General features: G+C 42.7%; 1 protein-coding gene across 5 annotated transcripts; it reads right to left on the reverse strand.

Moving 5' to 3' along the window:
- Positions 1-4,170: 4,170 nt before the first annotated feature.
- LOC142761607 (uncharacterized) lies at positions 4,171-25,318 on the reverse strand. 5 transcript variants are annotated; one of them, XM_037422781.2, is made up of 8 exons: positions 25,014-25,296; positions 23,704-23,899; positions 19,685-19,785; positions 19,132-19,366; positions 13,914-14,035; positions 13,119-13,180; positions 8,180-8,295; positions 4,171-4,423 (listed from the first exon to the last, which is right to left on the reverse strand). In XM_037422781.2, exons 2-8 carry the CDS (start codon positions 23,849-23,851, stop codon positions 4,398-4,400), a joined length of 810 nt encoding a protein of 269 aa, XP_037278678.2. In that variant the 5' UTR covers positions 23,852-23,899; positions 25,014-25,296; the 3' UTR covers positions 4,171-4,397. The 5 variants fall into 5 exon arrangements, with proteins under 5 accessions (XP_037278678.2, XP_037278681.2, XP_075748718.1 ...); XM_037422784.2 differs by having other exon boundaries at positions 13,914-14,032; positions 25,014-25,283; XM_075892603.1 differs by lacking the exon at positions 4,171-4,423 and adding an exon at positions 6,937-7,162 and having other exon boundaries at positions 23,704-23,947; positions 25,014-25,318.
- Between the last annotated feature and the right edge of the window lie 621 nt (positions 25,319-25,939).

Raw genomic sequence — 25,939 nt, forward strand, 5'->3', positions numbered from 1 at the left:
AGATAGGAAAAGAAGAGGGAGGGGGAAGGAGCACATGCAGGAACGAGTGTTCCAGCTCCATTAATATGAAACCTGGTGAGGGGTGAAGCGTGCAGCGTTTTGAGAGAGATTTCTTTGTTGAGGCCCCATAGTACGATCAAGCCTGAAACTAGGCATGTAAGCAAGTATGTCTGCTGCACAAACGTCATCGCTAAACCGCATAGGAATGCACCTTACCTCGAGGTGGCACCGCTTCTTCCCTACATGCCCAGTTTCAGTTCCCTACAGAATGTGGGGAATGGTGTTTCAGCTTCAGTAGCGTAGTCGCCTACTGTTGCCTTCATATTTAGTGGACCAGTAACGAGTGGTAGGATTTAGCCAATTTTTGTGGTGCACGAACATTTATGATGAACCGTGACTACGTGTCCCATTGTCACGACATTAGACGCCGACAACTAAAGACCCCAAAGTGCTTCACATCTAAAGAAAGGTGGAGTCAATACTCTGGTACGTTGCAGCTATAATAAAAATCAGGCCCACCATGGTGATACATGAATATGGAGTGTTTACTTGTGGGCTATGCTATACCATGGCATGCAAATGTACAGTTGCTTGAAAAGGTGCGGAAATGTGATAGTAGGCAAATAAATTGGTCCGCCACGGAATAATTCTTAGGCTGCTTTAAAACTGGGCCATTCTTACAGAGCATATTTAAATAATGTTGAGCAGAAGTGACCAGCTCTGTGGATGCTATCGGAAACCGGTAAACCTACACAACAAAATGTGGTGCCCCCACAATGGAATAACTCGTTGAAGTCCCCACTTCCATTCATTTCCTGTTCCTCTTGAGTGAGTACTGTTATTGTAGCGTTAGCTACACTGGCCTCGCTGAGCCAATTTTACATGGCACTGGTCTGCGCATGCGCAATGATACTCCGCCGCGGCCGCGCGCGGCTCGCCGCCAATGTGCGCGCCATTCGATGCGCTGCGTAGACGATCAGTGGTGTCACGCACCGGAGCCGGCACTTTCCTCGCACTCAGCCGCGGCCGCGCGCGACTCGCCGTCGCTGGTGTGCACTTTCCAAAGGAGTGCCGTCATAGCCTTGGTAGACATATGGACGCCGACGCGCGCGCCTTCCCTGTGCAGTCGCCATCTGACACTGCCCTGGAGCCGCTTGATAGCGCCTCTGACTGGCGTTTGCCACTGTGGTATAGCCATGGAGAAGGAGAGTGCAAATGCTGCTCAACGGTGCAGTAGAGCGGAGAAGCTTAACTCATCGGAACCCGAAGTAGTTGCCCGGCAAAATAAATATACATGTGCCACATAATACGTATACCGTGTGTGTGTCATTGGAACAGCTGTAAGCATGATATCTGGAAAGCTAAGAATAATCAGCTGAACCTCTGCTAACGCTACGTATATCCTGGCATAGCTGAGCTAAGCCACTGCCATTTTTTTTTCCTAACATTCTAGCAGAATTGACGAAAGGTGGCAATTCAAGGGGTCAACTCTTCTGTGCATGAAATAGCAAGGGAACCTTTATGTGCTAAAATTTTGAGTTAAAAAGTTTCAGAGAACTCTCATCCACACAGCAGTACCTATACAAGATTCTACTGTTGCACTCAAAGTTCTTAAAGGTAATCTAAAGCTGCATACAAAGTAACAGAAGCGACATTTTGATTTATGGAATAGATTCTGAAGCAGAAAAAATGGTGCTTAGAAGCGGCCAAAAAATTTTCATAGAACATCACAACATATTCCCAATGACCCCAGCAGTTTAAAACATCATTTAAGTATATCATAAATAACAATAGTTACTACTAAAGATACTGCACATAGAATGATTCCTTCAAATTGTAAGAAATAAATAATCAAGCAGATGGATAGTTATTGAACACTAAGATGAACAACATACATTTAAAATATTAGCACTTGTGGCAGAAATGATATAGAAGCAACAAAGTTGAGCACTAAGTCACAAAAGTAGCCACAATCTTATGTAACTGTTAAAGGTGCAGTTTATTTATACGTAATTGACACCAATCCAATGCGTTATCTTCATATTTTGAGAGAATAGCCAGCATTGTAAACTTCAGAAATAAAATAAGCTAAATGAGCAAAACACTCAAAATGTCTGTTCACATGGCATAAACGAGGTCAAAGCTGATAAAGCGGTAAATGTAATCAGTCACCGATCAAAGTTGTCGAGGTCGCCACAGCAGCAGTGAGTAATCAGTGTGAAACTGAACTAATCCTACACAAATTTCACCAAAATAGTTCGCTAATCCCATATGCATTCACAGCTAAATCAAACACTGCTTACACAGCATCGGATAGGTGGTTGATATACCCTGTCAATGCCAGTACATGTAGCATTGTCAATGTGCGAGTGCATACAGATAGTATACAAGCTGCACAGAAAAGGATGGCTCTTGTTTTTTTTTGTTTTTGTATTACATTTGGGCTCACTGGTTGGTCACGTGGTTAAAGTTAACTGTTTTCAGCTTCCCAGTGCCATTTTGGAACAGGTTCAGAGGATATAACAAGTATTACAAGAGGGAGCAGCACGGTGCGATTGGATAAGCCCTTCCATCAGAACTTATATAAAAAACACAGCGTAAAAAGTAAGCCGCAGCACGAATGTTAAAGAGACACTAAAGCAAAATTGTCCCCAAATTTGAATGTTACACTGCATATGTCGTTGAAGGACGATAGTCTTGCGTCCGGATAGAGTGAACAAAACGTTTATTTGATGTTCTGCACCAGAAAATTGGTTAATGGTATTCTTGAGGCGCTGCGTTAGTGCCTTGAGCCTGTAGCAGAGGCGAACGAGCACATCGAGGCACGTTAGACACGAGCGCCATCTGGCAGTTCGAAAACGGAGGAAGGCGTGCGCGCCCGTGGAGAAAGATGCGTGCTTGTCTCGGAGATGATAAGGTGTAGAACACAAAGCGACGGGCAGGTGCCACCACCGTGTCGTCTTAGTAAAGCGTCGGAAGCACTTACCTTTTTGAGCATCGCGTTGCACTGTCAGTGCAGCGTGATAAACACTACGGTCCTTAGAAATACTTTTGTGTGCCTTCTCTAGTATTAAGACGCACATACAAGATATTGATGTGTTTTAATGGTGCCTCAGATATGCGCAATAATTGTTTTTAATTGACAATCGCACAAGTATGAACGCTGAAACTTGAGCAATATTAGTGGGCGCTGCGGATGGGGTTGGCCGTTTCATGCCCTTTGAGAAATTGGTAAGAGTGGACAAATAGACCAATGTACAGATAGACAGACAGACCAAAATTTTTCTGTCGAAGGTCTCCAAGAAAGACTATCGTCTTTAAAACAATGATTTGGTTTAGATTGGCAAACTGTACTCCGATAATCTAGTGCCATATGTTTCACTTTCATAAGTTCCTTATTAGCGGAGAAAATCAAGCATGTCAAGCTTCATTTTTAAACTTCACGCCGTAATATCCATGCGCAACATCAGAAATTGCAAAATGTATTTTCGGCATTTTAATGACATTGACTCGATAAAATTTCTTTATGCTAGGCCTATGGCACCACCCGCAGATGACAATACGCTTCATTTTTATCAATTAGCTGCGTAGGGCTCAGTAAAGGCCTTCAACATCTACGACATCACGATGTTTGATGCGGAAATCTCAAGTTGACATCTCCACCCGCACTTTCTTTTCGCCTGTTTTTTTTTTTTTTTTCACTTATCAAGCGTCGTCACGGTAAAAGTGGTGGTTTCATTGATTGTGAAAGTGTACTTTACTAACACACAAAAAATTGTTTTGCTCTCAAGCGACCCTTTAAAGTGTTCCAAGCATGGTGCACGAGAAGCATCAGTGGGTTGCTCCCCATAAATATCAGACCTCAGAAACTACTTTTTGTGGATGCTTAAATTTCTTTGACTAGTAATTTCATATCAAGTATGGGAGGCTGACATTCTCAAACTGGGACCGCATTTAGAGGATGGCTCACGATCATTGATCATGAGGTTTCCATGAGTAGTCCCTAAACCTGAATGTACGGGAGCACTTTGTCTGCAATGAAGTACTTCCACACTATTCAATACAAAATATGAGTTCTTTACTTATGTCAAGAATGCAGGTCTACATAAATACCACTATCAACAAAGATTTCTTTTAAGAGACTCCATTAAAAAAAAAACAAAGACAGCATTATTCAGGGAGAAAAAGTTCATTATAGCCAACGCTCCTGATTCCATAAAAACAGATTTTAGTCCTGTATTGCATGATTGCATGTTGGCACCAATGTAGACAATTTCGATGTACATATCACAGTGACAATACATCTCAAGCAAGTTCACTAAAGAATTCAACGATTGTTTCATCATTGAGGGTCATTCATGCAGGATGCAGCCAAGGCGCAGGTTGCTTGATGATTGCTAAGATGTAGGCCTGGCCGCAGAGTCTGCAACGAGGCACGAATCAAAATGAAACCACAGGAAAATGATGCTGCAGCGTGTTCACTAATAAAAACATATATATTTTTGATTTCCCATGCAAAACAAACGTTTCTTAACACGAAACTGAAACATGCCTTCTCGAACGGTGTTGCTGCTCTGTTAGGAATTCATAATTGCAGTTTAGTTTGTATTGCTTATAGGCTGGCACAAATGCCTATTACGCACGTGGATTCACACATACTTCCCCAAGCAACATCTCCACCAAGGATTTTGATGCGATTGCATGGTGCCTTTGACAATCCAGTAAGTTGTGCCATGCTCAGATTCATCAATGCAAGAGGCATAGCTTAATGTATGTGCCTGAAATTCCTGGAAGCGCCGTGCTTGCAGCTGGAGCATTCACTGCTGGATCGATACATTCATGACTGCGCCGTGCCGAGCCAAGACACTCCCACAGCGCTTTGGCATTATAGCTTGCTTCACTGCTCCTAGATGGTGGCACGATCACCGCCTAAGCGGGAAGCACATATTTTGTGTTCACACCTGAGATAACGCACGCATTTGTGGCGCAGTGATCGCTGTCTTGTCCCTTGGCTTGAATATTGTGGAGTCGGAGTGTTGCTTTCCATGTCCAGTGATAAAAATCCTTTCGTTTCTTTTTTTTAGCTACCCAAGTGCCCTTTTACTGACGTCATATCCATGACAAAAATTACGTGCGCACCCTAGCACAGAAGACTATCCTGTTAAGACTTGGCAGATGCTCAAGCTACGCCTTCATGGAACTAGACAGTGTTATTAGAACCCGCTTGCAATCACGTTCTCATTCCCTTGCCATCCATCGCTTTTCAGTAGACAACTGAACTGTGCCGTGAAGGAAGAAATGTGTGTACGCAATATTGGCCCTTGCGAACTTTTGAACATCAGCTATTGAAAACGCAGTAGAGACGTACCCACTGTGCCATATGTCAGGGTTTTGTGATGTACCCACTATGCGTCTGTATGGCAATACGTGCACATATGTAGTCGCACTATCTCTTTACACTGTGGCAGATGATGATTACGAATGATGGACGAGCCCTTTTGTGAGTGGCACATGGCGAGATACCGTTTTTTTGTCAAGCAATATACCACTCTCACAGGGGCACTTGACAGTCTTTTTAGCAAGAAGGCTTCTTCTGAAAAATGTATCGACCAAAGACACACGCATTGGTATTTGCTGTAAACGGCATTTGTCTATCTCTTTCACAGCCATTAAACAATACTCTCGAAAATAATGAGCTTCAGCCATTATGAATTGATGAAAAAATAAGCAAATGTTTCTTTTGCTGTCACCGTGGCTCGTAAAAAAAAAATTCACATCTCATAGAACATGTGATAACCCTTTGAAGCTTATTTCCTTGAGTACTAAGCCATTGTTAGCAACCAAGCAGCCTTAGGTGCATGCTAAGAGCAATGATTACAACAGTCGGGAAAGAACACGTGCACTTCAGCATATCGAGATACATAATTTTATTTTGTCTCATTGAAAGCTAGCGCCACGCTTTCAGCACACATTGGGAAGAAAGCACTAAAAACAGGGCCATGTGTCTGCGAGGCAATGCCATATATAGAATGTCTTTCACCCTGGCAAAAGACCACTGACGTAAAAGAGTTTTTGTGTGCTCGTGTGACAGGAGTATTATAATGGTTACTGTGACTCCTTATCAGACATGTCTCTACAAGGTTTCTTTCCCCAAAAGTAGTGCCAGGCATTGGTGTGGCTCTGCAGTGGAATACTTGGCTGCCACTTAGAATGAATGGGTTCAAATTCGAAGTCGGGAAACACACTTTGTTATTATTTATTTTTAGTTTTATTATCATTATATTTTGCTCGAATTTTTTCAATCGTTCATGTGGGTTCAACGACGACAAAGCAGCACGATTCCCGAGCAATGAGCACCCTTTCTCTCTCGGTCACATTGAACCGCTTGTGTCCTCAGATGCCACTTTAGTTTTTCCATGCATAAATGTGGTGATCGGGAAAGTTACGAGTGCGAAACAAGTTACTCACAAGAATAAAAAAGTCAGGACGGGCCCTTGTGAACGCCTTGTGAAGGCATTGAGATGAAAATTGCCCGAAAGCTATGCACCATCTTGCCAAATTTCAAGTTCTGTTAAAATTTAGCATCGACAGAGACCATCAGAACTTGTCACATCATTCGCTACAAATTAAACAGTGGTTACGATATTTAGGGCACCTTGAAAGTTGTAACCGCCAGGTTTCAAGAAGGAAGGGTGTGGAAACACACCGTTCATGCCATACGTATCGCTTCGTCACTCGCAAAAACGAATTTCTTCAAGTTTAAATGTGGTCGAAGAATTCTGTTACCTTTTGGCATTTAGATGGGCATTCAAACTTTAATGACGTATTCAAATTTTTCAGTCTCCAAATGAGATATTGCTTGCATGTTTTCCCAAAACATCTGTAGTTCAGCCGTCCCTACACAACATACCAGCGCCTGTGTTTTTGTCTATTTTTTTTTCTCAAATGCCTTTCTTTTCATAGTCAGCATTGAAACGCGGAAGCACTTTCAGTGGTCCCTCATCCGTCATTGTGTTCATGCAGTCCACACTGCAAAAAGCTCAACGGCACAAGCGTTTCCCAGGGTCAAGTTTCTCGTACCTGTTTTCCCGCTCTTTGTGCATCCCAAGGAACGAGCGAGTCCGTTTGAGGAAATGTTTAGCGAGTCTCAGTTTGAGTGAGTCTGTTTGAAAAAATGTTTAGCGAGTTTGAGCCCGAGTTTGTCCTGCTGACAAAAACTTCGGTGAGTCTGAGTCCGAGCGAGTTTGGTTGGAGAGAAATTTCGTGAGTCTGAGTCTGAGTGAGTCTGCTTCAACAAAATTTTTGCAGGACTGATTCCGAGTGAGTTCCAAGCGAAAAATATATTCATTGAGTGAGTCTGTGCGATTTCCATTTATTTTGCCGGCCTATGCCCAAAAAACCCAAGCTGTTCTTGTGCAAGAAAATAATCAGGAAAGTAGTCAAGGGGAGCAATACCGATGCTCTGGTATGTAAATCATGTGCAATTACACTAATGTTGCTGCATTGCCACCGTAATCATCCCTGTTGCTTTTGGGCACCATGCCGCCATACAGTCTATGACTCAATATTAATATGAAATCCACATCTCAATACATTCCCTACCTTTTCGTTATTACGGCACTAACGTAAAACATTCCACCGAAAATTTAAGACATCAAAGCCATATAAGAAATGTATGGTACTGAAAGGTCGTAATGTGCACATCTTAGTTTCACTATCACATGAAAACCCTGAAGTTAGAGCCCATATCACTGTGACTGTGGTAGCAGTGTAGGCCTATACATGAAGCAAGGAAGCAGCAATATTGGAAACAACATATGTTCCCAAAAAATGTCAGCACACTCAAAAAACACACAGAAAATCTGAAATACTGCAAGGTCAAAATATCCACGGCCAGAACACGAGGCACAGAATGTGCATATTGATAATAAGCAATCTCTGAGAACAAAATTGTAGGCACAAGAAACAACCTTGAATAAAAATTAAGCATTAGGCTCGCCCTCACCATTATTCTTGTCTCTGCCCTAATTGCTTGCAACTATCTAACCCAACAACTGACACCAAATGATAACAGTTTGTCCAGGACATTGAGCATGTGACTTTTTGCGCACACTTGGTATAGAGGATGTTGGACTTATCTGCGAGATGTCGCACTTGAAGCAAGCGCCGAGTGACTCACCGTGTGCAGTGTTCCTTATGTGACTGAGCACGAGGGCAACAATGGCGTTGAGTGTCATGTACGAGAAGCCACCCTGCTCCTTGCGTATTTTGACTACACGACTGCAGATCTCTTCCCTGCACACATCAACGCAAGCATGCGATAGAAATTGCACCCAACCACGGTGTCACTCTCCACGTCAAATGCTTACACTTACTCAAAATTTTTTCTGGTTTTTCAGAAACCCGCTAAGCGATGGCAACGAATGGCCCTTCGCGACAGGGGTACTGACACCAAATTTTGAAGCTGAGTTTACTCCACCATACTATTCTTCTCTACACAGAGACGGCTCTTAGCAAGTGTGACGCACAGAAAGTGCCGATAAGGTAACTCATTTTAATACTGAAGTTGATTTTCACATTCCCCATCTACTGACATCGACAGTTGCGTGACTTCAGGCTACAGTGTCAATTCTTGTGGCTTCACAAACCAGCATGGGAAGGTGTGATGACATCAGGTACAAAGAAACACAAAATCCCCGCTAGCCCATCACCAAAACATTCAAAAATGGCCGGCTGTGCATCAACAAGAAAGCCATGCAGAGGAGCAGGTGTGGAAACACCACAATATTTCATGCAAGCATGCGACGAATAGCTCATACCATGTTGCGACATCAGGGTACAAAAGGAACAGAAACTAGCTTTTAAAAACCGACCAAAATTACTTTTCATGGTGCACTCAAACTCACCAGTACATTTTCTAGGACCTTGAGGACCTTGGCTTTTGTGTGACACAAAAAAAATGACAATTGAAAATCCTCACATCAGTGACCAGGGTTAGTGACTTGTCGCACGCTTCAAGTCCTTGCTCTCTTTTTTCATCCCAACAAGTGCACCAAAAAGCAAGGGGGGATGACAAAGGGGCAAAAAAATTGCTCTGCAGACGTCACGGCCTTGAGCTTTTTTTTTTTTTTTCTTGAACTCGTCAGCTCCTTTCAGTAGTATTTACCAGCATGCTAGTGTAATACTATTGGCCGCGAGATTGGGGAGAGTCGCCACCTGGCGGCTTCTGACTGAAGCACGCCTAGTGTGGATTGCTCCCTGCGTCGTCTGCTAGCCACGTCGTTTTTGTATGTGTGCGTTTGTCATGTACGTCCTCAAAGGAAAATTGGAATCAATGCAGTAAACTTTCTATAGTCATTAAAGCTGCGCAAATAGCAAATCTTTGGGTGCAAAGTGAATTTCAATATTAAAGCTTGAGTGAGAATGAAATAGAATATTTTTCTAATATTTCTAGAATATTTCTCTATACTTCCATGTGAAATTACAGAAACGTTGCAGGGGATCCCTGAAATATTCTTATGAGGCAGGAACATGCAAGTGTTTTCATTCTGTAGGTCAGTGCTACAAAATGGTGCTGAGAAGTCGTCTGTCCAAGTTGTGCTATAAAGAGAATGCACAGGCCAAATTGTGTTAATTCTCATAATTAGGTGAAACCGAAGTGGTGTCAGCAACACTTTATATATCATTTTCTATCTCCTTGCCGAGGTACTGCAAATTACAATGCCGACAAGTCTTCTCACGATGTCGACCCTACGCCTATAACTCCAGCAACTAACTTAACTGCCGCTACGTGTGGCAATAATTTTAGAAGCAGTGTTGCAGGCTGTTGCAGCACTGCCTGCACAGAAGCTGAAGGGCACACTTTCTTCGACTTATGAGTTTCTCTAGCACTGGCCCTCTCTCCACAACTGAGAGTGCTTTTGCAGCAGTTGTTGGTACCGGCGTTGCTTCCCGCAGGAGAGGCCCCGCATCTTTTTCAATCGACATTTACAAATGCTGAACAAGTGCTCACTTTTGCAATCCTGGCCAAGTAATGCTTTCATGCTAAAATGCAATGTAAAACATTGCCATAAACAAAAAATTCCTCTTGCACGGTGACCCGTATACAGTCGATGCCGAATATATCAAACTCGGACATATCGAACTGTTGGCTATATAAAACAGTTAAGAAATCCCCTTGAATTTCCCAAGTAAAAGTATGGGACTGAAGAACTCGTACATCGAACGCAGCGCCATGCTGAAGCCCAAAAAGTGCATTTTTCCAAACAAATATTGATAAATTTTCAGCGGCATTTTAACAAGTTCTGATCGCTTTTCGTGCATAGTTGATGAAAAGGTCATGTTATTCCATCACGCTGATCTGGTTCATTGCACAGCACTTTCGAGTGCACCGGTATGTTTGATGAGTGATCTGCAGGTCATAACACACAAGCGCAGTGCTTTTAAAGAATACCGATTGCTGAGGACACTAAAACGAAAATGCAAAGTGACTCGGCAATCTCTTTGCAATGTTCACATTTCTTTCCTTGTTCGTTAGCGCACAATGGCATGCGATGGGCATGCGAGCCTGAAAAGCATGGCCTTCGAGATGTGCAAACTCGCAACCTATTTTTAGTTTGTTTTTGATTTTAAAATGCATGTCTCGGAGGCCACGCGCATTCTAGCTTATCACATCAAAGCAGCTGAAAACAGCGGCTGCCAGCTACAAAGCCACAAGTGATATCAAAATCGCCAACATGTCGATGGCGGGAACTCGGCGTTGTCTTTTACGCCTTGTGAACTTGTGTACTTTGCGCCTCGTTTCTGATAAATCCTCATTCAGGAGTTGAACAGAACGTTGACCAGCATGCAGCAATAAAAATTCTGACCAGCGCGTGGAGCGACGTCAAGTAAAACACTCTTGTAAATGTTCCTTGCAAGCCAGATGACGACTTCGGGTGCGTCATAACTGCTGACAATGGCGTACAGTGCCATAGTGATTTCTGCGACTTATCAGCATTTTCAAGCACTATCTCATAGTGAGCAACTTCATCAGTGCAGATGAAGTTGATGAAGATGACGACGTAACTATTTCTGACTGCATCGCTGCGGAGATCATGACTGCCGTTGCCGGTGCTGCGGAAGCGGAAGTGTACCTGTGCAATTATGATATGCCAATACCTGCGCTGCCACCACTAACCAACCTTTCGTCGTGCTTCGAAACTTGCATCGGCATTCTGTATCAATCAACGCTGTTGTGGCCCAAGAGTTTAATTTGCTTATTTGGAAAGCTTCAGTGATATTGAGGATGACTGAAACTTAGCGGCGCACAAGAAGCAAGACAAATTTATGGACTATCTTCATGCAAAATAAAGTACAGTAACTTGCAGTTCACACCTTTTTCTTCATTAAACTGTGAGCGAATCGTTATGTTAGCACTTGTAATGATTTCTGAGCCCTGAGAACTTTTATTTTACTCTTAAGTATGCATTTTATATTTCGAATTGTCGATATATTGAACTATTTCACCATCCCCTTCGAGTTCGATATATCTGGAATCGATTACACTTGATGGCAGCCCCCTGTCCGCTACACGAAAACGAAACTGTGCTGACAACTGTCACATAGTGACGCAGGTGACACGTGGTGTAGTATTGGCATGAGCCCAGATAACTTGATAGTTCCCCATTTCTATGGCGAGACTAACAAATTTTGTATCGCAGGCTGATTTTGCAATACCAGGGCGTTATTCAGAAAGCACGTTTTGCAAGAAGCAATGATCGAGTACAAAACTGAAGCCACGTTCGCAGCATTAGCAACGTGGACCATTAGCGATAAATGTAGTGAGAAATGGCGATGAAAGGCATTTTAAAATTCCTCTGCGATGGCTTATTTCGTGCTCAACTATGGTCAGTCTGCATCAAATATGTTTTCAGTGAAGTGGAAGAGGTGACGTGCTCCTTTCATTATGGAATGCTCATATCAAAGGAAACTCATTTTTCAACACAAGGGACAGCTGCCGTACTTACTCCAAAATAGGTCTGGCACGAACATAGGTCGACCCCTACTTATAGTGTTCTATGACAAAAAAATATATAATTGAATATAGGTTGGCCCATGTTTTTTTCTCTTTAATTTAGAAACAGAAAAAGTGAAATGTAGCACACCTTTATTTACATAACTTAGCATCCTAATCACTGCCTGGAACGTCATCTTGTCAGATGTGCAAAATGTTCTCGTCATCGGATTCTTCGCAAGCATTCATGGTTCCTTAACGACGTCAATTTCGCTGCCATCGCTGCTGATTGCTGGACCGCAAAAAGCCTGAAGCCGTTCGTTGCACGCAAACAAACGGTCCCGCTGCTTTCGCCATCTCTTAATCAACTTCTCATTTACACAGAACTCACACTGCAAAACATATCACTTGGCACTGTGTAGCTTTGCCGGCGTGACATCGTCGCAACCGCGCACAAGCAAATGGTGGTAGTGATTAGAAGAAGAAGAAAAGGCATTTAATTTCTGCAGCCCCGCAGGGAGCACTGCACAGCGCCTAAAGCAAATGCGAACCATCACCCCCGTCACGCCGATCGTACAATGAACAAAGTGCAAAGCGGCAAGGCCTCAAGCCAGTGCCAGTGCAGCTGCACACCGGGAGGATGTAGCGGAAGCAGTGCTAGCGGGCTAAGGACTTCGCGGCCTATACCTATGGGAAATTGTGGGTTTCATCGCAAACATGGTGGAGTGGTTGCATTTTGCAGGGGCTTTGAAATGGCAGTATGCAGTTATTGCATCAATAACTTCTTTCTCTATTACTTAGGTAGTTGGAAAGGAGGGAGGGGGGGTCCTTATTTCAAATTTCATGGTATATAACATGCGTATGCAGCAGAAACCGCTTGAAGACAGTGGGCGTGGCAGTTTAAAGCCATAAGCTCGGCACTCTCGGTTGGTTTGATCGTGAATATACGTCGAGATTCTTTGGTCATGAACATAGGTCGATAGCTAACTATGAACAACCTTTTCGGACAAAAAAAGGTGAACCTATATTCAAATAAATACGGTATATCGCATCTATTTAGCCTTATTTTAGGGTTGTCTATTAAGCCAAAGGAACAACGGAGATATGTTAAAGTGGTACTCACTCTTCCCAGTCAGGCAACTTTCTTTTCACCATCTTCACTATCTTTTCAATCTGTGCAGCACACTGAAATGAACGAGCAAAAAAAAAAGAAATCCTGACTTCGCAAGAGAACACAGGACACAGCAAATGAGGCAAAATTATGCCTTGCATCTGTGGCGAACACTTTCGGCTGTGGAAAAAAAAAGAGAACAATGCAGCAGCAACAGTTATGATGCTTAAAAGTGCAACTGAAATGTTTCTAAAATGTATAAAAATATGCGAGCATGCATGAGCAGCGTGCCAGAACTAGCGGCACTAGCGCACACAAAAAAACTGAGATGCAAAAAGCAGGAGTGTGCTTTGTACCAAGGAACAAAGGCACACAGATTCAGGCATCTGCGTTTGTGCCATTATTACGAACACAAGCATATTCTACAGAACATGGCTGAACTTAGCAAGTACCCAGCCACATTAGATATTACATTTGTCTATACTATCTACAAGGATTCTTATGAACTCTTTCTCATTTGGAGTTTTCAAATAAGGTAAAAACTTCATGTTCATCCAAGTGGAGAGTGGAAAAACTTAATACTCCCAATAACTTTTGGTATGAACCAAACGTTTTTCTCCTAAACTGGAACACAATAGAGAAGCGAGGTGGGAAACGACAGTGGGTAGACTGTACTTAGAAGAAAATGTTAATTTTTCCCCGTGTTAAATGCAAAATTCCAGAAAAAGACCTATCAAGTGACGACGCAATGACCAAGCCTCCAAATAACCAGCAAATTCTCAGAACTGCAGCATGAGAACAACCGACCTTGCTCTTTTCTACGCCTGTTTCAGGTGAAGACCACGTCGGACTAGTTCCTCGATGAGTCCCATCTCCACCTAGTTGTTGCTGTAGGTCATAAAAGTCGGGCGTCTGTGGATGTCTCACTGCTGGGCAATACACAACAGCTTTATGCATCATAAGGTCAATGCATAATATACAGAGCAAGAATTCAATATTGCAAGTTCTCTGCACCGAAAATTCTGTCATAAAGGGGTGCCTTGTTTATTTGGATTATAACACAAAGCAAAAAATTTGACAAGAACCTACTTTCTGTTATAGTCAAACAGTTTTGGACCAGTATCGCATGCCAACTAACCAAACAAAAGAACACACAAGCACCTGTCTTTTAGATATGCCAGGTAGCTTATAGGTGTTAGTGTATACAGTTAAACCTTAATATAACGAAGTTAGTAAAATGGGCAATTTACACCTTTCTAGCAAAACATTGTTGAATTGAAATTCAAAATTTTCTGCTAAGTTTAGTCCACAGAAGATTCACTCACACAAACAGTCAAGAAAAAAGCATTTCAAAGTAGTGCAAGAATACCAATCTTGTGAAAATTCAGATCCTACAGCCATGATTTGATAGGGATCTGGCTCCACCATGGACAGCCCACACTTACATTCTGTATTTCTACAGCTTTTGCAAGTGGTGAGTGCCTTAGATCTGACCTACAACACTATGTGCATTCTGACTTATGACGTCGGCTATGCATATGAATCATGCCCAGCTTTGATCAATACCTGGTTTCGGCAAGAGCCACTGAATCGACAACCAAGTTTTCTGGCAGCCATGCCTATCAAGGAGGACAGAAAACTACTTAAGCAGCTCCCCAGACCAGCCACGACGGGACCTGGCGCCGCCATGGATGCCAGATGCCTACATGCTGTATTTCCGCAGGTTGGTTATTCTTGTCGTAATATAGGGGATGAACCAATAGAAAAATTGGCGTCAAATACCACTGTGAGCATGAATTTGTTTACATTTGACTTGCGCTGTTCTGTTTAGTACCATTGTCAAAATACTGCTGTTGTTGCTATGTCTACTTCACGGTGGAGATGTTGAAAAAAACCCTGAGCCTCTTACGGCTGACCAGGAACACAAGATGTTTGAAATTATCATTCAATTACCCTCCTTGGTTCAAACCCAGATGGACATACTAGACGAAATTCGCTTGCTGCGGTCTAACCTACGGGCGATTGAGTTAAAGGTGACCGACCTGGCAGTCAAGGTTGAACGTGCAAAGGGCTTTGCATCGTCCGTACCGCACCTTAGAGATGCAGTTGATAAAGTATCCACACGCTGAAACAAATCAATTAGTCAATTGAGGCATTGCATGATAGCCAATATGACTTAGATAACCAATCACGAAGGAATAATTTGATGACCTACGGCCTCCTGGATAGTGCCAACAAAACATGAACGGAATCTGAAGAAAAAGTTATGTCTTTTCTTTCTGATGAACTGAACATTACGACTAGTACAACGTCTATTGAAAGAGCGCGCCGTATTGGTCAGTATGCAGCAAGAGCAGCATAGTCACTGATTGTCAAATTCCTTTCGTTTAAAGATAAACGACGAGTACTCGCGGCTGCTGCAAGACTGAGACTTATTCCTCTGTTAACCAAGGTTATTCAGAAAATGTCAGGACAGCTCGGGGAAAATTGGCTCAATTTGCACGCAATCATAGTGGGTCCTTTCGACAGCTTTAATAAGCTGATCATGGGAAATCAAGTTTTTGTGTATGATAATAAGAATGAGACGAAGAAACTGCAGCAGATGAATGGCCTGAAGGTTATTGTGGTTAATTGTGACAGTATTAAGAACAAAAATGTACAATTTGCTCCAGTCTTGGACTTGGTTATCCCGCACATAGTCATCGGTACAGAATATTAGTTAGACAGCACTATAAGTAGCAACAAAATATTTCCATATAATTACAGAATCTATTGTGAAGACAGTAACATACAAGGCGGTGGGATTTGTAATGATACACAACAGCTTGAATAGTATGCATATTAACGTTCAAACCTCATCATGTGAGACAGTCTGGTGTAGGATCATCCTCACCAATGCCACTTCGTTAGCAGTTGGGTCGTTTTATATATATATATATATAGGCCACCTGGTTCCAATTCTTCTCAACCTTTATAGGAGTTGAACAATGTACTGCTGCCCTTGGATGCAACGTATGTCGTTTTAGCGGGTGATTTCAACTTACCTAACACAAACTGGATCGATCTACAGCCGAATATAAGTACTCCATCACCAATTTACTTTGCATCTTGAGAAATATTAAATGCACCTTCTCTATATTCAGCTAATATGCTAGACTTTTTGTTCTGTTCTGACCGTACCCTCATTTTGTCTGTTGATCTATTATGAGGTGTAAGTGATCGAAATCGTTCTAGCACACCTCTCTTGCTTAGCAATGTATTACCATTATCTATCTCCAGAACTGGTCTGCTGCTATGATAAAGCAGATTACGTTTCACTAGCACGCAAACTTGACGAATCTTTGCCCGTTTTTCAAAAGATCACTTCTATCGATGTAGAAGCCGCATGGAATAACCTAAAAACCAAACTTTTATCCCTAACATCGTCATTCGTTCCATTATGAGCGATTACATTCAAGCACCGAGCCGATAAACCATAGATGAGCAAAAATATTTGCGCTTTGATTAACAGACAACACCGCTTGTTCAGCCGATACTGCAGATCTCTGAAACCCAACTTTTACAGCGGCTCGGAGAAACTTCGCAAAAAAAAAGATACCAAAAATAATGGGAAAGGCAGAAAGCACATACTTAGAAACACTAGTGAAAAAATAAGGACTAAGCCAAAAGAAGTATGAAAGTAGTGAGAAGCAAGCGAAAGCCAAAGGATGCTATTCCAAATGTTAAAGAATACAATGACTATGGTGATGGCCACAAAGAGAAGGCTGAACAGTTTTAACAGCTACTTCGAATCAGTATTCTTACATTCTACCCTTCAGGCCAGTGCAGTAAACTCCTCAGAATTTCTCTCAGATGTGTAAGATAACCTTTCCAGAAGAGGGAATAGCAAATTTACTGCTAAAAGTGAACTTGAAGTCAGCACCAGGACCTGATAACATTGCCAACTATGCAATGAAGAACTGCCCTGTGTCACTTGCCCCTTTCCTGGCAATGCCTTTTCAAAAGTCATTTGATTCCGGAACCTTGCCAAATGACTAGAAAACTGCAAATGTTGAACCTTTTTTCAAAAGTGGTTATAACATAAAAACTCAAAATTACAGAATTATTTCACTCACAAGTGTGTCGTCTAAGGCACCAGAGCCCATTATTATTTCTAATTTGATGGCTCATCTTCAAGAAAACAACTTTTTCAGCCCAGCACAGCACGGTTTCAGAAGGGGACTATCTTGTGACACAAGTTTGGTTGAATTTTCTCACAACATAGCCTTATCATTTAGTAACGGTACACAGGTTGGCTGCATCTTTTTAGATTTTCAAAATGCTTTTGATTCTGTAGCAGATAATTTGTTGCTGATGAAATTGTCTGCATGAAATACTGCTACAGTACTTTTACATTAGATAGAGTCCTATCTTGCTGACCGAAAACAGCGTGCTGTCCTTAACGGGACATTTTATGATAGAGAACAGTCTTATAAGGTGTTCCCCAAAAATCCCTTCTGGAGCCTCATCTCTTTTTTTTTTTAAATTTTTATCATTCATTGACGACTGTTGTCTTTACCTCGAAATTACTTCCTGGTCTGATAGTTCCCAATTACAAAGTGACCTAGGCATGATATTACAATGGTCCAATAAATGGAATATGAAGCCGTATTGTTCTTAAGTGTAAGGTTGTCCAGTTTACTAACAAACGTCATATTTCCGATAGGTAGTATTGTCTTGATGGTTCAAACCTGTCGATTCTATCAAATTACAAGTATCTAGGTCTGTTGTATGAGAATGACTTTTCATGCAATGACCGCATTAACTATGTAGCAGCGAAGGCTGGCCGTGTTCTCAACTTCCTAAAGCAAAACTTCGAGAGAGCTCCTCCTAAATTTAAAGAAACTTTACTTTTTAAACGTGCACACTATTTTGGGATATGGATGCTCAGCATGGGACCCAAGTACAAAGACTTGCATAGCCGAAGCAGAAGGCGTTCAGAAACGTGCAGCACAGATTCCCCCCGACTACCCCTTTACGATAAGCTCCTCTGATATAAGAGCCGATCTCAGATGGCCGACTTTGCAAGACAGACGGAAATACATGCGCACACAGCTTTCTCACAACATCTTCATTGGAGCAACAGGACTAAGGAAGCAAACATATCCTTGATCCAACCTACAGGTCGGCCTGCGCGAGAATTCTTCAAAGGTCAGAGAAATGTAGCCGTCGCGTTAACATATATAAGCATTCATTTTTTCCGACAACATGCCATGATTGGAATATTCCGTCGGAGGAGGCTGTCTTGTCGCCAATCAGTTTCTTTGACTGTGCCTTCGCTGAATTCTTGTTCCAATATGTATCGTGTCGCTTCTACGCAGCATTCGACTTTTTTTAGCCTTTTGTAGTTATACACGAATGTTCTGTTTTGGGTTTGTATCAATATATACAAACATATATATATACATATATACTTCTCTTATATTTTTTTCCCTCGAGTGATCTGTTCAGAATGTATATGTGTCATGTCATTTGTAATCTTAAACTTATTGCTAATCTTGCATTGTTACCTCTTGATGTTTAATACTATCTGTTACCTCTTCATATTTAATACTATCTGTGATGTATTCTTTCTTGTTTTCCCCCTTACAATAATGCCTTGGGGAACTTCAGCTATCTGAATAAATAAATAAATAAATAGATAGATAAATAAATAAATAAATAAATAAATAAATACCTCTACAGAGCATCCGCACGCATCTTCTATCATGTTCCCAGAACCCGACCACTTGCTCGCTCTTTGTGCCTGCTGGTTCCAATTGCTTTACCTCGCAAATGATTTTTCATGTAGTCCCGAGAAGCTTCCTTTTAGTTTGGAATCACATACTGCAAGCTCTACGAAATCCCAAAGCAAGCGGTGACATTATGTTTTTGCACAAAACAGCCCGCTGTTCACTGTTGCAAACCACCTGACACATTTATTCAGTTTTGCTTCTTCGAGCAAAAATCTGTGGAAAGTAGCAAGAAGTAGTCTGAATGCACCAACCTTGCTTCCTGATCTCGGGCCCACCAGTGGCGCGTCTCGGCTCAATCGCCAGGGGATGCAGACTACTCTCATCAGTGTCATCGGGAAGCGAAACGTATCTTTCGCCTTTCAGTGCCTCCGAATAGCTACATGGCTTTTGTGACCATTCCGCTGTTGCATCACAGGCATTCCAATGTTGATGAACGCCATTCTCTTCCTGTCTGGATGCTATGCAGGGGCTGCTTGCAAATTTTGTCTGCGAGTAACCATAGGTATGCATAGGGTTATCCATCATAACGATGATGTGGGGTGGGGAAGAATCCTCTTTTCCCTTTTCCCACCAAGCATAAATTTCACATGCACCAATATTACACTTAAAAAGTCTTTTCACAGTGAGACAGACTTTTTTTTTTAGTAAGTAAAACACTGGAAAGAGTCCACAGATAAACTGGAAGAAAGAGGCATCTAGTCTCTTTATAATGTCCCAATTATAAATACTCAGTATGATGATGGAAAATCAAGACCAAACAACTTAAGACATAACATTCACACCAAGAAAATAAGAACAACCCACCTCAACATTTTGAGAGTAGGTTTCAGAGCCAGGCGATGCTGAACCTGTCTCAGACCATGAACGCTGGTGCGAAAAGTCTAGCACAGGTAGATGCTGCTCCACTGCACAAATGTACAATTCTATAGTCATGCTGGGAGTAATGTAGATATCAAACAATTTTAGAAAACATTTTTAACGATTGTATGTACTCATACTAAAAAAAAGTCAACTGCTTGGCAAGCAGGTAAGCAGTTAGCACGAGTTACGCTTTTGCCGAGTGTGTGATAACAGCCTATTCACTTGTCTTTATTAATGATGCAAAGAAAAAAAAATTCTGGCTGATCCCACACGTTCGGGAAGTCTATGTCATGCGAAACAGTAGGCGAGTAGCTGCCCATATCGTGTTTTTCATTCCTTTCAGCCAAGCATGACTAGTTGGATAGATAGATATGTGGTGTTTAACGTCCCAAAACCATTATATGATTATGAGAGACGCCGTAGGGGAGGGCTCTGGAAATTTCGACCACCTGGGGTTTTTTTAACCTGCACCCAAATCATCTGAGCACACGGGCCTACAACGTTTCTGCCTCCATCGGAAATGCAGCCGCCGCAGCCGGGATTCGAACCCACGACCTGCGGGTCAGCAGCCGAGTACCTTAGCCACTAGACCACCGCGGCGGCGGGGCAGGACTAGTTGGAGCACACTTTAATAAGTAGTTCTGTGTAAATTGTGGTTTTACCAGGCTCATAAACACCCATGTTAGAGCAGATGTCCGTTTCAGTGAAAATAACTACATGATAAAATGCAATGATGTGCATATCGTAAGATGCTGTTTTCACCATATTACTCCAGGTCGCACAATAGTTGACTGTAGCTTGGCGAGCCATATGAGTTCATATGTAGCGCTTAAGTTTTTATTAAAGTGGATAGCCAACACTGCAACCATCATCGACTTTGCCACAAGATCACGGATGTAAGGGTCTTTTTGGGAAAAATCTCAAGTACTAGCATCACTCAGTGTTTGAATAATTGACTGCCCCACCCAATGCCTAGGTTTGGTTCTGGGTCTTACACTGATTTTCATTCCTTCTGTCCCTCTGATTTTTTAAAATTTTTCTTTTCTCAGAAATGCTGCTGATGCATCATGTTTTCTGGGATAAAAGAACTAATGCTTCCAGGTTGAACTGTTCAAAATCAGTTATTACTGTTCCTGGCTCGATATCGCCTATCTACCACCTGAGGTTCTTACTCACATTCCATGAACCACAGAATGCCGGTATGTGCCCCACGTTACAGAGGGAAAAGGTTTCGTGACGTACGCGGCAAGCATCTCAGGCTATTAATATAATGACCAGCTAATCGAGTTCGTCACATTACAATGTCCTCTTATGCAAATTTGGGTGTGTGTCAAGTTAAAATGTCCCTAAGCCACGTCCGATAGATATTTTTTAAGACATTCCGAACGCTACTACAAGCGACAATGCCACACGTGACGGTGCTATAAGCCATAGGTGCACCACGAATTCTAAAAAAAACACAATTCCCTCTGCTCCCCAGCCCTTTACAACGTCGCCAGTGGCGTACGTGACATCAACATGTTGAATCTGTGATGCAATCTGCAAGCGATGCTACGACTCGACGAACAAGAACCTATGACTTCCAGTCAATCAGCAAGCAGCTGTCCGCGCTCTTTGCAGCTCTTTGTCATGTTTCCCATATGCATACACTTTTTTATTAGCAACTGCAGCCCATAACACAGTTACCAAATCGCTAGCATACCAGCACAGCCACACCTAGCGGTCTGATAAGTTGCAAACTGAATCTAACAGTGTTTTGCGATGGCTTTCATGCATCAGTGTGCGACGCTTGGCTGCAATAGCACCGACTGAAAGAATAAATCAAAAGACGCAAGAGCGCATCCGAGTTACAGTAGAATCAAAGCACAATAGTGTTTTACGTGTTTCTGGGCAGCCCTTCACTGCTGCAAGACTACCATCACTGGCCATGCATGCCTGCCTCAAAACTTGGGCTCCAATTTGCGACCCCTCCTGAGCCCCCCTCCCCCCTGAGCAGGCCACAAGAGAGAGAGAGAGAATTTATTTACAGAAAGGTAGAGAGGTCGACCTGAGCTATAGTTTGCTCTGGCCTACTACTCTACACTGGGGAAGGGTGACTGGGGAGTGAAAGAGTGATGAATGACGATGGTAAGGTAGAGAGATGATATGTTCTTATTATAGCTGGGTAACTCTACAGACGTGCATCCAGTCCAGTGGCTTCTAAGAAAACAATGACGGCTCGTATAACCACATGTGTGCTGCTGGCGTCAGGCCAAGGACCTAACGCAACCTCATCGGTTAATGGTCGACTAATATATCGGCCAATCGAAGATATCAGTTGCTGACATTCGCTTGCATGTGCTGGACAGTCGCAAAATATATGGTCGAGCATTTCTGGCAACCAACAGTGGCCACAATTGGGACCTGTGTCATTACAGCCAATCAAGAGGGTGTAACATCTCGTGTAAGCCACACCTAGGCGAATGCGGTGGATAATGCACGAGATGCTTCGCTTGAACTTGTGAGGCATACAGAACTTCATTTCCGGGTCCCATTTGTGCAGCCGCTTGTGCTGGTGTTCTGGTTTCTGCCAGTGCTCCAAGATGGAGTTGCGTATTACGCGTCGAAGTAGGATGTTAGTATCTTGTCGAGAAAATGAAATGCACACTTCCGGGGCACTATTTAAAGCTCTCTTAACTTCAGCGTCCACGTCTTCGTTGCCCATTATGCCACAATGAGCAGGTATCCATTGAAATGTTACATGATGTCCATTTTTTGTAGCAATGCCAAGAAGTTCTGCAATTTCAATCGATAAAGTCTGATATGGACCTTAGGCCACAAAAATTTCAAAAGTATAAGTTTATCAAGGCCACAAAAATTTCAAAAGTATAAGCCCATCATGCTGTCGATTCTCTGAAGGAATGCGTGCAACAGAGGGTCCATACCAGCACAATTTGTAGAAGCATGAGCTGGCAACACAACAACAGTGGTTAGCCGAGAAGCACAGAGTTCACAGATTCGCGGCATCCAAAAGTGCACAGCGTTTCAAAGAGCGCGTCAGCAGTGCCATGAGAGATTGTGAGGGGCATTTCGCAAGTAGGGCAAAGCGGCTTTGGTAGAGGAGACCAGCCAATGAGCGAAGGGTAGTGAAGAAAAAAAGTGAAGCATGCAATCGCTGTTTTTCGATCACCAGATGCGCATAAATCTACAATTGCGGCACCATTTTAGAAAAATTCTCATGCCTACGTGCTCATGATAAACTCACATACAACTGTCACACTACAGCTAAATTTCAACATCTGGGTAGTTTAGGGGCCCATTAAAGAGTTGATCATGAAGGCACCCACACATACATAAGCAGCTAGACAGATTTATAAATAAAGAGGTAGATAGAAAGGGTCGAAGTGCCTATGGTAGGCAAAGAAATGCTAATAAAAAATTCACATCAGTTTCAACGAGTGTGCAGTACACACAGACAGTGCAGCTGCAATTTGCCTGTGTATCCCTAGTGATATTCTGTGATGCTTCACAACTTTGTGTGGGTGTCTGTGATTACTTTATTTTTAGAGTAGAAATGCACAAGAAAAAACATGCGGCAGTCCCTGCCACACTCACCCCTGCTCAAGTCACTTTGGGCCTTATCATGCTGGAGACACCGTTAGCTGTTTCACAGTGATACTACCGCTTTGTCTATGACTAAGGCAGATATGCTATATACGGACATATATGAGAAACACATTTTGTTGGATGACTTTAGGCTCTATTCATACTCAAGCCACCTTTCACGATGTGGCTACCAATTCGTCTGCAAAAAAGGCAGTCATGTCATCTATGTTAAGACTGGCTTCTTATTGCTACAAAAAACAGTGTTATGAATGTCATACCAGCAGCAACGGTACGACAAACTCGGCACATGAAACAATGTACTATTGACATAATAAAATTAAGAGCAAAAGGGTAGCCAACAGAGAGAATGAACCAACCTTGCCTGCTTTCACAAGTAGACGTGTCACACCTGGGCTCTATCGCCAATGCATGAGGGCTTGTTTCATCAGTGTCATCACTAAGTGAACCATGCCTTGTGCCTTTCAGTGCCTGCAAATAGCTGCATGCCCCTTCTGACCAACTCATTGTAGCCGAGCCAGGGTCCAGATGCAGCTCACAACCCTTTCTAGAGCCCTGCAGTTGCAATAGGAGCGCCTTGTACTGGTCTGATCTGCAGATATACTGCCAAACACGAAAAAGCTTCATAGCGCAAAAGTAGGCGCAGTAACGGGTGACATGAATTCCAATCACAATAGAGCACTAAAACATACACAAATTGTTGTCACGCAAGCAATAAAGCAAAGAGTACGATAAACAAACAGTGGGTAAGTGTCAACTGTTCAGTGTTCAGACAGAATATTCTGACTTACACGACGCACTAAGAAGTCAGTTCTGCAAACCACACCTAATTTATGGTGATTACACACTAAATATTAAATGTCAGCTCTACTACTTCACATATGCAGCATTAAGCTAAGGCACTGATTTTGACTTTGGAGCACGCATATGATAGACGTAACTGCATTGATAATTTGTCGCGGCCAGGCACTGCGCCGTGCTCCCTACCGGGCTGCAGATTATTTGTTTGTTTCCCTGGACTCATGGCTCACACCCACTCAGGGGGATTGGCCAAGAAAGCGTAGTGCATTTTTTCTGTGAGAATTTTAACTATGTGTAATGAATTTGTATTATAGTATGACTAATGCGGGGAAAACCATATAAAAAAAGGGAGCAAACGAAAAGAAATGAAAGTCAAACTGAGAAATTTTGTGATTTCAGGTGTTGTGATTACCACTCAGCTGCGTTTACTTCACCTCATCATTTAGAATTTTTGGGGGGTAATAAATAATAATTATTTGATTGAAGAAATTAGGCGCCTTCTTTATCTTCTAACCACCACCACCTCCGATTTGTCGCGGCGTATTCAGCAAGCTGTACACTACGCAGTATGTACGAACACTGTTTTGCACTCACTGTACAGCAAGCAAACAACATGAACTACGCCTGTCAATTAAACATTCGCCACCATCAGAGGTCATGATTTTTTTTTCTTTTTTTTTTCGTCGACGCAACACATCAGCAAAGACATGGCGAAAATGTAGCGGCACAGAACACCTATATACTCGCCTACCTTACGCCGGTGCACATTTGAAATGCGACCAAGGCACACGCGACTCAACAGGCTGCTTTTGCATCACCTTCGCCAAGGAAGGAAACACAATACGAAAAGTAAAATTTTCGAACTTACACACTGTCGCGCCGATGTAGTATTGCAACGGTGGCGCGGCGTATTATACCAGGGAAACGAAACTTGGCATAGCCAGACCACACCTGTCAGAACCTTGCCTGCTGTTTCTGCGAATATCGCATGACAATTGTCGCTTCGAAGACCGCGTCTATCACGAGGCTAACCTAGCGTTCAAGATGTTGCAGAATATACCAATATATTGACAACGGAATAATTGGACCGCCGCTTTCACAACCACCACACACAACTGGACAACCGTCGCATGTTTTGATGTTGCAGCGTTTGGAAAAAGGATGCAGCCACGGATGCAGCGATTGTTGCGTTTTGTTGATACCAGGGTGGCTAGCCGGCCAGCATTCTCAGGGCTAAAGGTGGGCTTAGCCCCAGGCAACGCCTCCTAGATTTTCAGTGCCTGCCGAATGAGCGCTAAACGCCGGTCATTTATGGCGGCGCTGCCTACGTAGGAATAAAGGTCTTTGTACTTGGCCTTTAAGATGGGCGTTTGCTACTAATTTCAGAGGATGCCTTGTATTTAAATAATTGCTTGTTGAATGACAGCTTAATTTGCGTAGGGTTAATTATAATTACGTTTACGCTTTTTTAAAACTTTTTTACGTTATTTGTGTTGCATATAAGCTTCAAAAACGTAAAAACCTATTTGAAAACACCCCTACTTGAGTGGCGCCACCACCGAAGTTCCAACGACCGCCACTTCCCAAGTGACCGCCGATAATACGGCAGGCACAAGAAATATAGGAGGTGTTGCGCCAGGACCGATCTTGGCCATATTGGCTCTACACGTGACGTTTGCATGCACCTGTAAAAATTTTCAAACTGTCAAAGCTCATTGTGGCCGCTGTGGCATTTTTGCCACAGATATGCACACTGCACGGCCAGGCTTTCTAGCCTGGCCCAGTTTTGCTTTC

The sequence above is a fragment of the Rhipicephalus microplus genome, chromosome 4 (assembly GCF_043290135.1).
Source record: "Rhipicephalus microplus isolate Deutch F79 chromosome 4, USDA_Rmic, whole genome shotgun sequence".
Classification (NCBI taxonomy): Eukaryota; Metazoa; Arthropoda; class Arachnida; order Ixodida; family Ixodidae; genus Rhipicephalus; species Rhipicephalus microplus.